The sequence below is a fragment of the Cavia porcellus genome, unplaced genomic scaffold (genome assembly GCF_034190915.1).
Source record: "Cavia porcellus strain 051 isolate PalLab524CR breed Dunkin Hartley unplaced genomic scaffold, mCavPor4.1 scaffold_21, whole genome shotgun sequence".
In the NCBI taxonomy this organism is placed as follows: Eukaryota; Metazoa; Chordata; class Mammalia; order Rodentia; family Caviidae; genus Cavia; species Cavia porcellus.
The window spans coordinates 35,144,153-35,159,582 of record NW_026947504.1 but is presented as its reverse complement, the minus strand read 5'-3'; the positions used below and the strand labels follow the sequence as shown (position 1 = coordinate 35,159,582).

Here is a 15,430-nt window from a genome sequence, read left to right as displayed (position 1 = left end):
ACGGCATAACTTCCTGTCCCTGTTCAGGCCACAAGAGTGCCACAAAAACTGCTGACCACAAGACCATCACCTGGGGGCATAAATCGGGCAGCACAAACGCAGGCGTACAGATGGCAGGGCTCCGTCTGAGTGGCTTAAATTTGGCTGTGTGATTGGGGTAGAGGTCAGCTCTACTTCAGCTTCCTAATAAAAATTTAGAGTAGAAGAAATAGGCCCTCGCAAATGTGGACAGCCCTTTAAAAAGTCTCTTTTTTAATGTGACAAAATACCTATAATATAAATTTTAACCACTTCAGTATACCTCAGTGGTGCTAAGTACATTGACCACACTGAGCAAACATTATTATCTAGTTCCAGAACATTTCCATAGCCTCCGATGGAAATCCTATATCAATTAAAGCTTTTCTACATTGTTGTTGGCATTGTTGTTACTGTTTTATGGTCCTGAGATCAAACCCAGGGCCTCACACATACTGAGCATACCCACTACCCCTGGGCTACACCTCTAGCCCCCCAATACTGCTTCTTTTTTATTATAAATTAGTCTCCTCTTTCAGTTCTTCCTGTGACCTCTTGCAATACAGGGAACGGTGCTTTTAGTAGGGCCATCAGAAGCTTATTTGGTCTGAAAAGCAGTTTATGCTTGAGGGCCCCACAACAGAAGAAAAGAAATGGCGAACTAAGACAAATAAAGATAAAAGAATAAAGGGATACAGGATCTGCAGTGGAGAGACACAGTTCCCAAGATCTCTCAGGGACTGTCGCCTGCCCGAAGACAATAACCCTAAAACTATGAGCCATGGGGTTGGGCTCTTAGAGTGGGAGGGGGCTCAAACCCTGATCTACAAAATCCTTTCTTCTACTGAAGACAAGATGATTAAATTAGCAGGGAAAGGCATACACGACCTTAGATATCTGCTATCTGTTAGTAAAATAACTAGAAGAGATTTTTTCTATTTCTCATGTCCCAAATTTGCATGGAAATCCCTCCTTCCCCAAGCACAGATGCAAAATAGGATGCAGATGACACACACAGTGACTGTTTTGCCTGAATAAGGAAAATATGCACACAAATACACTCTTAGGTAACCTACTCAGTGAGCTTAGCATGGTTCTAAATCGCTGTTCAAAAAATCAAATCGAGAAAGTTCAGCCTCCTCCACCCCACATTCACATGACAAATTCATCTCCTTCAATGTGGTCATAATCAAACTGACCATCACCAAACAAGGAAATGAAAAACACCTCCTCCTCACATAGATACACACAGTTCTCAGGGGGCCTGGCTCTGACAGAAGGAGTTTTGGTTTGCCCTTTCATTGCTTTAACATCAAACTGTGAATTTTTTAAAGTACAAATCTGTCATGCTTTGAAAACATTTGATTATATGCATATAATTAATCAGTAGTATAACATTTGTAATGGTGTATATGTATCTATACAGTTGTCAGACATTCACTTAATGGCTTTTTGCTGATAGTTAAAGAGATTACATTTTAGGGCTGGGGATTTAGCTCAGTGGCGTAAGCACCTGCCTTGTAAGCAGGCAGTCGTGAGTTCGATCCCTGGTACCAATAAAAATGAAAAAGACAAAAAAAAAAAAAAAAAAAAAAAGAAAGATTACATTTTATTTTTAATTAAGTATTATATGAATGGATTTTCACTCTAAAAACAAAGTAAACTATAAAAATTTCTATTATAGAGAATATACATGACCTGTAAGATATCTTATCAATAATTTTTTCATTTTTTACCTGTGTATGATATATATATGATTTTAAAGAAAACATAAATGAGATCCTATCATTCATTCAGTAGATATTTGCTGAGACTCAACAATATGACAGAAATAAACAAGGTGCTGGAAACAAGACGGGGACCTTTAATATACATTAAAATAAATACAGGCAACGAGTTTAACAAAACTATATGCATATAGTACATAATCAAATAACATCTGCTATGACAAAAAAATAAGACAATGGATTATACTGTGTGGCTACTAACTAGTACAGATGAATGGAAAGCCAGCATCTCTGAGAGAAATTTGTACTAAGAGAATCTAATGTGTATTATTTAGGACTTGCTTTATCATTTAATGTATCTTGGAGGTCAATACATTGTTTTACCCCCTCCTAATTTTTTGCGGTCATTTATTTCACTGTGATAGTTCCAAAATTTATTTAGCTATTACTCTATTGACAGAAAAATGTTTTCTCAAATTTAACCTCTTTGCAATGCAACAGTACATTTCCAATGATCACTGGAGAATGATCATTAGAAATACTACATCACCATACACAAAAAAGTCACTAGAGGTTATTACAGACAAGCTGTGGCAAAGCTAGACACACCATATGAATTGATTGGGTCAGGAGTATATAAATTGTGTGTGTGTGCGTGTGTGTGTGTGTGTACACACACACACACTCATATCTGTACCTACTTGCAACTTGTACCTGCTTGCAACTTATAGGCAGACGTAGGTGACAGCTAAGATGTTATAGCCAATAACCACAGAGTTAGCACCCCTTGACATATTTATTAAGGCTCAATTAGTGAAGCAATAAACATTGTCCCAAAGGCAAGGACTTACTTTTACTTATGACCTTTCCCTTACTCGGTGATTTCCGAGTGATTTCTGAGTGTAGTTGGTATTACGGACCTCAGTCTTACTCTTTACTAAGAGTTTTCTTATGCTGCCTTTTTCACGGCCAAAGAGCAAATTGTCTCATCAGAGACCACAGTGCTTGTCATGAAGGCAGCTTTGGGCTGTGTGTTTTGCAGTATCTTTTCATTTTCTTTCAGTTTAACACATTATTGTAAAGTGAAGTTTTCACTGTTTGGTACTATTGATACTTTCCCCACCTTTTTTTCCCCTGACATCCACAAAAGTTTTGGTCTAAGGCTGGATCTTAGAGTAAAATTCTCAATAAAGAATTCTCAGTAAAAGTGACCATTTAAAACATGGCAGTCAGGGCTGTTGCCTGCTTGGCAAGAGCGACGTCATGAGTTCAATCCCCTAAGAAGTATTAAAACATGGCAATCACTCTTTATTTCCATTTAATAGGTCTGTCATTCTTCATTTCTCAATTTTGTTACCGACTGCCACTTATGACACTTGGATTTCTTTTCCATAGATATAGTTCTGGAGACCTCTAAAATCTAACAGGAGACTCAAAAAATTCTCCTTTGGAGCAAGCTGGTCAGCCATCCTGGGTCACCTCTAGTTATCACCTATCTGTATTTCTGGTACTTAATTGAGACACAGCTCAATTCCTTTAAAAGCTACCAATCCAAAGATTTATTTCTTATTTGCCAAGATTACATACACCATCATTATCATCATCATAGGTGACCATTTGCTGAAAACATTACTTACTAACTTAAAAGAACATATTGCTGGAGAGTCAAGGCCATTGGAACAATAACAAACAACATTCTCTTTTATTTTATTTAACATATTTAAATATCTACCATGAGTCAGACACTTCATTGTACTCTACAGAAAATGAAAATAAACATTTAGTCATTACTTTTATAAAACAGATAAGTTGATTCATAAATATGCAGTGATTGATATAAAATTCTATCAGATCCATGTTAGCACATTTGATGGGTAAACTGAGGAGGCTTCATGAAGGAGCTGTCATTTGCATTGGACTTTGACAGATAAAGAAGAAAGTTTTGACAATGATGATTCATTTGGCTGAGTTAGGAAGACCTAGTGTCCTCTGCATGCAAAGTACACATGGTCAGCTGAGCAACAAAGCAAGTCACTGGTCAGACCAGGAGGCCAATATGGGAAAACAACAGGTCATTTTTTTTGTGCAAGGAATAGTAAGCAAATACATGGTGAGTGTATTTCATCAAACAAGTTCACCTAAAAGCTCGGGAGTAAACTGATTAAAAATCATTCCATGATCTTTTCTAGGCAAGTATTGAGCATATAAGTGCCAAGATTGTCCTTCACCTTAAGTTATAGTAGGAAAAAAAATTATTCACAGATTCCCTTGAAAAGACTGACTACTAAATGGACCAGATACATTTAAAGTGTAGAGCGTTTCCCCGTGGATAGATACAACAAAGTCACCCACACCCACCACTGGCAACCAAGAAAATTAGACATTCAAGTCCTGGCACAGAGGCTCCCCATCAGCTATCTTGCAGCCCGTTACATATTCCTATGGAAACCACCCAGTGAAGAGTTGTATTTGTCTCCTTGGGGCCAAGTGAAACCCCTGAGTTTGTATCTCTAACATCCAAGAACTGGGCTTTTTGAACATTAGGATGAGAGAGTTAATTGACCTACTCTTTTATGAATTCTGAGGACAGATGGGCATGCCGCAGGTCATCTGTCCATACTACCACACAGGAACATAGTAGCTTGGTAATATTCAGCAAAGACGGCAAGCTTGACCCCCCCTCCTTCATTCCCTGAGTCCCACCACCTTAGTGCATTTGGTCATTTCCTTCACTGTTGTGGGTTAGCCACAGGTTGGCTGAGGACTCAGTAAGGATTCTAGCAGAGTGACCCCTCCCCAGGAGCCCACAGTGGAGTGGACAGATAAGACAGCAATCTGGCTCCACAGTGTTAAATGCCAGAGTAGAAGCACATACAGAGGGCTACAAGAATGACAGAAAAGGAGCCCGAGAACATGAGAGGATGCTTTCCAGAGGAGCTTGATACTAATGACCAAGGTCAAGGGGGACAGTGCGCACAAGTGCTCAGGAGCTTATCGTGAACTGCCCATCAGGGATCCGTCTGGGCAGAGAGTCCCTGACGCTGGGGAACAGGCAGAGGCCAGCCCCAACAGGCCCGTTCTTAGCAAAGATCTTAGTTTATTCTGTGTGCACCCTCTGGGTCAAAGCGGTGTCTGGTCTGTCCAATGTTTGTGTTCTTATTGGCCCTCACAATAAATGGACCTGAGTTGACTTGGCTGCCATGATTTTAAAAGTGTGAGGTTTAACATAAAAACAATTTAGGTTTGTGCTTTCTCTTTAAAATTCAACAGACAATCCTAGATCAAATTCCCAGCTGGTTGGAGTCAGCCAAGGCTTCACTATCAGGCAGAAGAGTAGCCATCTAGGCTACACAGACATTATAAATATTTTTTTGAAGGTAGTAAAATACAACAGAACAAACAGAATAAAGCCAACTGAGACCATGTAGTGAAATTGGTACAGAACTTCACAGCAGGTTACCGAGATAACAGTAATAGGTATCACAGTATATTTTGTTATCTTTACAATTGTTGTTCATTCAATCACATATATAAAAATAAAATGAAATAAAGAACATTATAGAACTTATCAGAACAGAATATTGAATAGAACAATACCATTAATCAGAATAAAGCAAAACAATAATAAAAATATTTGCCTTCAAAGAGATGGTAGAAGGAAATCCCCCTTATTTGCTATGTTCAACCTCCCAGGAGATGCTCAGATTTCTGGTCCCCATTTGCTACCGGGGGACAGGGAAATGCGGGTAGGGGAAGTGGGATGTTTGACTCTAGGCCTTGCACCAGTAGGTTCACTATTACTTAGCAGGGAGGCAGCCTGGCTGCTTGGTTTCCCAGCATCCTAAGTTCCAACATGGCTTAGATCTCAGGAGAACTGGTGGTTTTCCCTTGGAAGGGCCACAGTCTGCCACCCCACAACCGCTTACCAGGGAGGGGAGGTGCTTGCTTGGTTTCTCAGCACCCTAAGTTCGATATTATATCATTTGACAACTATATAAAACTTAAAGAATAAAAGGCCAAGAACAGTCAATACTGCTTTGAAGAAGGATGAAGGCTATACCAGATATCAAAATAAGGAATGGTGGCGCATGCCTGTAATCCCAGCTACTCAGCAGGCTAAGGCCGGAGGATCACAAATTCAACGCCAGCCTGGGAAATTTAGCAAGACCCAGTCTCAAAATAAAATTTAAAAGGGCCGGGCACATAGTTCAGCCACAGGGCACTTGAGCATGTGCAAGGCCCTGGGTTTAATCCATAGTAGTCTTACACACACAAAAAAATTTTTTTGATGAGAAACTTTATAAGGGGAAGACTATGAATTTAGACTAGGAAAAAAATTTTAACTATAGAAAACACAAATTGTACCAAAAAGTATTGTCTGACTACATTTAAATCTTAAAAAAAAGGATGGGAGACCTGCAACATACTTAACCAACGAAGTATCAGAATCCAAAAATATAAAGACCACTAAAATCCTCCAGAAAAAGGTAAACAGATCCATAGGAAAATGAGTGGAAGCTATGAAAGGAATTTAGCTCAGTGGCACAGCACCTGCCTGGGCAGTGTGAGGTAGTGAGTTCGATTCCCAGTACCAAAAAAAAAAGTCTCATCTAACTGGTAATCAGGTAAACGTAGATTAAAACCACAGCAAGATGCCGTCTCTGACCCCTCATCTTGCCATCAATTAAAATGAAAAGAGCATGGGCATGTAAGGAGGTGAGAGAGCAGGAACTCTTGTTCATTGTTGCTGAAAGTACAAAGTGATCTGTCTTGGAAGGAATAGTGTTATATCTTGATCAAGTTGAAAACTGGTAAATTTCATGAACCAGCCAAGGAAATGTATACATAGCAAAGGAAACGAAGCTTTGGGAGATGTTCATTGCAGCCTTCTTTGGAGAGCAAAAAAGTGAAAATTACCTAACCATTCTACAGGAGAGAAATGGTGTTTTAAAAATCTGTGACTTTTTTTATACAACAGACTATTACACCTTAGTTTAAAAATGAACTCCATCTATGTACTATATTAACAAGGATAAAATCACTGACAATTGGAAAGGACACATACTTGTACTGTATGATGTCATTTAGAATTTTTATTTTCTTATTTTTTCGTTTAGAATTTTAAGTGCAGAATGATGTTATGTACAGATATGTACCTAATGTCCTCATACATTGAGGGACTTATGGGTTGGGTTCGCATCTATGAATGTTCATAATGCAAGGTTCATTTGCATTTGTGAAAGCTCACAACTTGAATGTTTGTAAGTTGGGGACTTACTGTATACAGAAGTATAACAAAATGCACAAGAATGACATGCTCTAATGTCAGCATAGTAACACCTCTGAACAGAGAGCATGAAGGACAGCACAAAGTATCTTCAGATTTTAGGAGAGCATGGTGGTAAGGCAGGAGGATTACAAAGTCAGGCCCAGCCAGGGCAACTCAGCAACTAAGCAAGACCCTGTCCTAATAAAAATAAATAAAAAGTAAAATTTTAAAAGCTCAGATGTAGCTCAGTACAGGGGCCCTAGGTTCAATCCCAGAAGCACAAAAAAATATTTATAGAGTTTATTTCATAAGAGAGAGGGAGCAAGGAATAGATATAAATCAAATGAAAGAATTAAAATTAAACCTAAATAGGACCTGGTTAAAAGATGTGTTCCTCAACAGAACAATGCCTTATCTAAATAATGATTGTATAAAGTGAAAACCAACAGGTTAAGGCAGCTTAGAAACTCGGAGAAACAACCATGAATTAAGTATGGGCAGAAGATTTGAGGGCTGGTGGGCTGAGGATGTGGATAGTGACAGGGTGCTTGCATAGCATGCACAAGGTCCTTGGATCAATCTCTAGCACCACAAAAATAGGAGATTATTTGAGCAATGGAGGAAAATAATCAGCATAATGCTGAGACAAGAAAGAGGGTTGAGGGCAGCTTGGGGCAAGACGGGGCTCCTCTGTCTCAAGAAAAAGAACTACAAAAGTACCAAGGAGAGTAGCTTTGAGTTCTGTGACTTTAGTTATGGTAAATTGGGATCTGAAGACAGACATAAGGAGCATGGTAGCAGCTACTGTAAGTGCACCCTGCCCCTCACTTGCCACTGTGTATCAATATTTAATTTATATTCCGTAATTGTCATGCATATTCTATCTTACACTTTTCCAGATTTCAAAGCTTTCACTTAAATTATCTCAACTGTTGCACAGCAATCCCAAGAAGTAGAGTGATAATCAGTCTTACTTCACAGGGGGGTGGGGGGGACAGCTCCAAAGAGATTCAATGACTTCTTCGTCCAAGTTGTAAGAGTGAGCTTATTTCTTCCTGCTGTCTGGACCTGAAACACTGGACTCACCTGGGACTCAGCCCTACCCCTGTATCCAGTAAAGCATCCATTTCTGTAGGCTGTTTCTACAAAGCATGCGTCCATCTCTTCCCTTCCATTTCCTTTCCCACCATCCAGTTTGGGGACCTGATGACAGCTGGGGAGCCGGACTGTCAGCTGCCTGTCTTTTCCTTCCAATGCATCCTGCAGTCTCCTTGTAGACTAAACTTCCCGAAACACCACTTCCATGATGTCATTTCCCGGCTCAAAACATCTTCCTGACTCCCTCTTCCCTCAACCAAGATTTCAAAGTTCTTACTCTGAGCTCACCTTTCCCAGTGAATACTCAAAGCAGGTGCCTGGGAAACAGAAATGTCCAAAGGATGCAAATTAAAACTACAATCATTTCAGCTATCAAATCGCCGAAGTTTCATGGTTTTTAAAGATGATGTTGTTTCATATTGGTAAACAGTCTCTTATCCACTGCTAGTAGAATTATTTACAGGTATAATTTTTTGGAAGGCAATTTGGTTACATAGATCAAGTGTGCTTGCCTTAGAACTCTTTATGGGAGTATATCCTAAGGATATAATCTGAAATACAGAAAACTTTCTGCCTAAAGATGTTAATTATACTACTACTTACAGTTATAAATTATTAGATATTACTAATGCCAATCAACAGGGGAATGATTACATGATAATTGGTACGTATGATAGATGGACCCTTACAGTATGTGTTAAGGGGACCCTTACAGTATGTGTATAATGTTTAGGAAAAATCTTATGGTTACTCGCTAGAAATTTTGTTTTCTCTCCAGAAACATTACTTCACCCTTTTTTCCTCTCTCTTCAAAACTCCAAAATTCCTCTGCCTTCCTCCCTTTCTCAGATGAGTCGCTCTGGTTTGCTGAGAAAGTGTTTTCCACCCTCCCTGTCCCTCAGACTCCTGTCCTCAAGTCCCATGGGTGGGTAGGGCCCTCCCGGAAGTCTCTCGACAGCGTGGAATGGAGCTGACTGTTCTCCCCTGTTCTATCCTTGGGGTCTGGAACCCTACTTTCCTGGTTTTCTGGCCGCCCCCTGGAGTCCTCCTGCTCTGTGACTGCTTCCTCCTCTGACTCCAGATTTTCGGGGTGCAGCCTCAGACTTCATCCTCTCCCTCTGTTCTCTGTCTGTGACACCCATCTCCATGCCGGTGACTCTCCTGGTTTCTCTACAGTTGGCTCTCATCCTAAGCTCCCCACCTCCCGATGAAACTTAAACTCCCGGTGCGCAGGAACCATCTCGAGTTTAGGGTGCCCTGAGTGGGTCAGAACTTGATCTTTTTCTCTGAAACCTGCTCTCACCAATCCCCCCATCTCAGGGAAGATGCCTTCAGTGTCTCACTTGTTCAAACCATTACCCTGGAAGTCAACCTTTTAGGACTTTTTCTGACACAGCACACACTGTCCATAAGCAAGCTGACTGGTGCTGCCTTGAAAAAAAAATCTCCAAAGCCACCAACCTTTACAACTTGCAACACAGTCACTCCAGCCAAAACACCATGTCTTTCATTGCACAACTTCAGCAGCCAGCCCCTTGCTTTCCGTGTTTCCGACCTGTTCCCCACAGCGCTCTCCAAACCTCCAGTAAGTCCTCCCCACGGCCGGGACCCTGAATCGCTCCTCCTTTCCCCACTGAAGTCCTGGACATCACCAAGGTCTCCGCGCTGGCCCCTGCTCCACCACTGAGCTGCTCTTCCAACCCTCGTCCTCGTCTTTCTGCTGGCATTTTCCTGTTTCCTAAGCACATGTCTGCCCTTAGAGACCATACTGTTCCCTGTGTCTAAAATGCTATTTTCTAAGACTTCAGATGGCTGATTTCTTCCCAAGATCTTCAACTTGATTTATTTTCTTCATAGAGCTTATTGCTACTGGAAATTGTTATTTATTTATAATTCTCTAAAACTAGAGTTTAAGCTCTCTGTAGGCAAAAATTTTATTTCTTGCTTATTATAGTAACCTTTATTTTTTTTTTCTTCTTTGTATCGGTACCGGGGATCAAACTCATGACCACCTGCTTGCAAGCAGGTGCTTATGCCGCTGGGCTAAATCCCCAGCCCCTTTCCTGCTTAGTATGGCATCACCAGCATCTAGAATACTGTAGTACCCACACGGAGCTCAAAAATATTCATTATAGGAAGAATAAACTATGTGAAAGGTCACACAAATAAGATCAAAGGGACAACATCTGGGAGGAGATAAGACTGGTTTTGGTCTTTTTTAAAGACATATTTTATGCTTCCAAATATTTCTCACAATTTCTATATTGTTATATCTTTTATAGTCAGAGAAATATAAACTATTTAAACTAAGAAAACATAGACTCTAGCCTGGGCAGGCCCATTTTGTTACTATTCCAGAACAAACCATCCCTGGACATTGACTTCACCATGAGAAGCCATTTTTCAAGCTTTCCTTCCTCACCGCACCTCTGATAATCCTTTCAAGTCTCATTCAAACGCCACCTCCTCCAGGCAGCCTTCCCTGAGTTCACCCATTCCTGTTGACTGCCCTCCCTTCCCCAGACTTTGAACTTAACTGGGTTTGTTATTAAAACATCTACTCATTCTCAATCATTAAATATGTTCTGTATAGTTTGCATATGTGTCTGCGAATCTGAGAACAGGGGAAGTGTAAATTAGTTGTCTCTCTTGAACAGATAGATACTATGTCTTATCCTGCTGCACGAGGTGTCTCACAGAGAAAACAGTCGGTAAACACTTGGTTACAGTGCCAGGTGGAAAAGAGACTGAGTCCTTGGGCCTCTGAGGGTTCGGAGAACTCAGTGTTCTCTGCCTTATATCATACTCGCTGGCACTGAAGTGGATATGTTTATGACTTGCCACGTACTTACCATTCACCTTCACGCTTATTATACACAGCCTGCTTTCTTTTTTAGCTTAAGATGGAAGAGCCTGGAGTTTAGAAAGGATATTTAACTTCCCATAAGTGACACAGCCGGTAGCAGAAAGGCCTGGATTCAAACACAGCTCTTTACCACTGTACCATACCATGCATCAGGCTCTGTGACAAATGTCATTTTCTTTGACCCAGGTGCCATGAATGCACCCCTGACTTGGTAAAATTACTGGACCTTGCAGGGGATCAGTTTCCTTCTTTGTAAAAGGGAGACAGTCCCCAACCAGTGACCACAAATGTCAGGTGGTCGGTGCACAGCGGGTATGGACTGAATATAGTCGTCACTATTAGACAGGCTAGCTGATAACTCAGCTAGCAAATCTGGGTTTGGCAGCTCCCAGAGGGGCTCCCTACTGAGTGAGATATGAGCATCTCCAAAGCTGGAAATCACAGCTCTGCTGATCGAGGAAGGTGCCAGTGAAAAGCCTGTAGAAAGAGAACTCACTGTCCGCCCAGCTTAGCCAGAGCTTGGGCTTCCTTGCCTGCACACAGGATAGGAAGACCCTTGGGTGACTGAAGCCGCTGTTTCTGTTTGTGATCAGCGCTCACTAACGTAAACATCTCTCGCCTCTTAGGAATTATTTTAGGACCAGGAAACAGCACACTGTTTATTGAGAGAGTCTCAGAAGAAGATGAAGGTGTGTATCAGTGCAGAGCCACCAACCAGAAGGGGACCGTGGAGAGTTCAGCGTACCTCACCGTGCAAGGTAAACAGCTGTCCATGTGGGAGGGGACCAGAAGCGGGTCAGACACCCACTTCCCTGTTTGTCTAACTCCCCAGCTCCGTGTGGGCCTCCGGCTGCCTGCCCCGCTGCTCTCCAGGAAGGGCTGTCCGGGACAGGCTGGGACACTCACTCAGGCAGACACCCGGCTAGCACAGGAGCTGCAGGGAAAAGGGTCCTAGAAGAAAGGGACCCGCCTGCTGTCAGTGTGATGACAGTGACCCACAAAGCATGGCCCTGCAGTTCAAGAGAAAAAGGTCCATGGGGAGAAAAAAGGCAAGGCTCAGGGGCAGGGAGCCCGGGCAAAAAGTGAAGAACCCACACTCTTGCATCTGTTCTTTTCTTTGTCTTTCTGATTCCCAGAAGTTAGATATATGCTGCTTTTTGCAGTATTTTCCTAAGCTAGTTTTTACTGTGAGTGGGTGTAAAATATTATCAGAGAGAAGTAACCCACAATAAGCCACATTTCAGAAAAACATTCCAAGCATTTCCTTCCTCCAGGCCTCACACACCTTGCTGAGCAGCAAAATACAAAGAGGCCCAATTCATCCCTTTTTTTGTCTTTTTCTTTTTAATCGGTACCGGGAATCAAACTTACAACCACACACTTGCAAGGCAGGTGCTTATGCCACTGAGCTAAATCCCCAGCCCCAATTCATCCTTGATTGTACCCACGTGGCTTCCATTTGGAAACTAATTGGGGTTCAGTTTCAATTCCCCAGTGCTACCATCACTAAAACAAAATACACGATGTCACAAAGTAACGCACTGGCGCCTCTCACATGTAACCATTGAGATTTTGATATGGAGAAAAAAAGATGCAACATCGTCCGCAGCCTGTTTGCAAAGCTCACTGATACAGCGTGACCCCCCGGTGGTCCAATGGCTAAACTCGGACTTTCTAGACTGGAGCGGCAACGTTAAAAAAAAAAAAATCTGCTTGTTCATAACTTTGCTCCATGGTCCACCAAAAATCCAATTTGAAAACACTCTACACAGGCTGAGCGTGAATCGCCCAGTACTCAGTGCAAACACAAAGAGGTGACCAGTGGGTCCAATCCCTGCTCCCGCCCAGACACACTGTGCTCCCAGGGTCCACATGGTGCTTTTTAGCTTTTTGCTTAATTTGCACACATTTGCATAAAATATCGTAACTGTAGTGCCAAAGGAAGTTAGTGTCACCAGCAGTAAAGCTAAGTGGAAAACTGAGAGAGCCAGGTTAGAGCTAAAGGAAGAACTCATTGTGAAATTTGTTAAAGTTCTGGAAAAAATGAATGCATAAGTGTAATTTTGGGGCCTCAGAACCAATTATTTGGTTTCCCATTACATCTTTGTTTTGTTTTTTGACACTGGGGATTGAACTCACAACCTCACGTTTGCCAGGCAGGAGGTTATGCAACTGAGCTAAACCCCCAGCTCACAGTTTTCCATTGTTTCTTATGGGAAACTATATCCAGTTCTCAAACTTTTCGGTGTTCAAACATAAATTTGGAACAAACTGAGTCTGACAGCTAGGGCATCACATCCAAATGTGCAAGCACTGGGCTGGAGAACTCAGTCAGCGGCAAAGCCCTTGCCTCGCATGTGCAAAGCCTTGGGTTCAATCCTCAGCACCACCAAAGCAAATCAAAAAGCAAACAAAAACAATAACCCCAGAATAAGCACATACTTCTGAGGGAGGAACCGGGAAGTAGGTAATTTACCTAGTTCTTTTGCTTTGGAAATTTACACTGCTTAACGATTATCACTCCAAGAATTCAAAACTTCTTTAAAACAGAATTACTATCTCCCTTGTTTACAAGGAAGTGATTTGCATTCTCATAGAACTGAAATTACCACAAATTTGTATTTCGGGAAAAAGTGAGAGGTTTCCCAAATACCCTTAGAATGATCGTGTTTCCCAAATGAGCTTTGTTATAAAGCACTGTTTCAACTCTTCTGTTCACCCAACAAAAAAAGTTTATTACATGTGCATCTCTCCTGAACACCTCCTTCCTCACAGGGTCATTCCTCTGTCCTTTAACAATGGGAAAGACCCATAGGTTCTGAATCCCCAGATTCGACCAACTCTAGATCAAATACATGCAGAACAAAAAAAAAAAACTGCCTCTGTACAGAACATAATGCAGATTTTTTTCCTTGTCATTATTCCTTAAACTATAATGACCATTTTTATAACATTTACATTGTATTAGGTATTATAAGTAACCTAGAGATCATTCAATATATACAGAAGGGCACACATAGGTTCTATGCAAATGCCATCCCATTCTCAGGCTTGGAGACTGAGGAGCCAATTCTGAGAGCAAAGAATAACTGTACTTGGTCCTATGACCCAAGAACCTAAAAAAGTGCACAGTGTTTTGCTCATTGTACAAACAAAAAGATAGAGACTCTGAGAGGTTCAATAACCTGCCTAAAATCACACAATAAATACACAGTGAGGCTGAGACTTGAATCTATGTGAGTGTAAACCTCCAAAGAATCCCACCCTTCTTCCATGCTTCTCATTCCTGAGAAGTAAATCGTTAGCAAGGTCTCAGGATACAACTGAGCTTTTACACTGCCAGTTGTCCTGACATTTTGATTTTCTCACTCCAAACTTCATTCCTTACACTGGTCCCTTCTCTAACTGCCATTATGCCCCTCTGAGATGTCAGCCTCTTGAAAGAATACTGCATCACTGATAGTTTCTAGAAGTTTCCAGCAGCTTCTATTATTTACTCCTGCGGAAAGGGGAGTGCTTTTCCTGAACTGCCCCTGCTGGCCGGCACTGCCAACACTGTGACCTTTCTCATCTCTTGCCACCACCTTTCAGTCTCCTAACCCACCCACCTACTTCTCCGCCCTCCAGCAATCCACTTTGCAAACTAAGTGGTGTTTTCCAACTGCCAGTTTCCCATATCACAGGGGCTCCCAGTGGCTTCCCGCCCTCCTCCAGGCACACACTGTCCTCCAAGGGTTCCTGCTCAGCCTCACCTGCCCGTTTCCAGACCTCCAGTGCCTGGACACACTCCCTGTGGGCTCTGCTTTCCTGCATCTGTTTTCTAACACTTGGACAGCCTTCCTTCCCAACGGTTCTCTCTCTGCACAACCCTGTGGTGTCATTTCTCTATTGCTGACCTATTTCTGCATCACTTTTTTCTCTCTATGCTCCCACAGTGCTTGATACATGCCTTGGAAGCTGTACTTACCATTGTTCCTTGTTTTTATTTTCGTAGTATTGCTACAAAAAGAAGGTTAACCCAGGACCTTCACACTGAGTTGTATCCCCAGCCCCCTTATTGTGTGAAACAGGGGAGTTTCATTAAATTGTCCAGGCTGGGCTCAAACTTCTGATCATGCTGCTTCAACTTTCGTATGTGTTACCACACTGGGGTAGTTTCATTTTTCTACCCCAAAATCCCAAAGAAAAAAAACCACATTTTGTCTAAATAGAAAATGTTAAAATTGGTTTAGAAAAAAGCCACATTTAGGTGAGTGTTAACTCAGTAATCTGCCCAGGATAATGCAGGATATAGAAATGCGAGCCATGAAGCCTATTGTCAAGGTGCGCAGGAACCACCCAAACGGTCATTTTGAGCTCCTCACGAGGGCAAAGTAGGAACACTAATTGGTATAAAACAGATGACACAATACCACTAATAGGGGCTGAAAGCACTCAAAGAGGAAAAGTGAG

The 15,430-nt window shown here is 41.7% G+C and overlaps 1 protein-coding gene across 2 annotated transcripts in view; it reads left to right on the top strand.

The window, feature by feature from the left end:
* Positions 1-15,430, top strand: part of Flt1 (fms related receptor tyrosine kinase 1) — a 166,883-nt gene that overhangs the window by 103,308 nt on the left and 48,145 nt on the right. For both annotated transcript variants that reach the window (XM_003477257.4, XM_013141002.2), the window contains exon 16: positions 11,605-11,736. In XM_003477257.4, the coding sequence (XP_003477305.2) occupies positions 11,605-11,736 (132 nt within the window). The remainder of the gene's footprint in view (positions 1-11,604; positions 11,737-15,430) is intronic.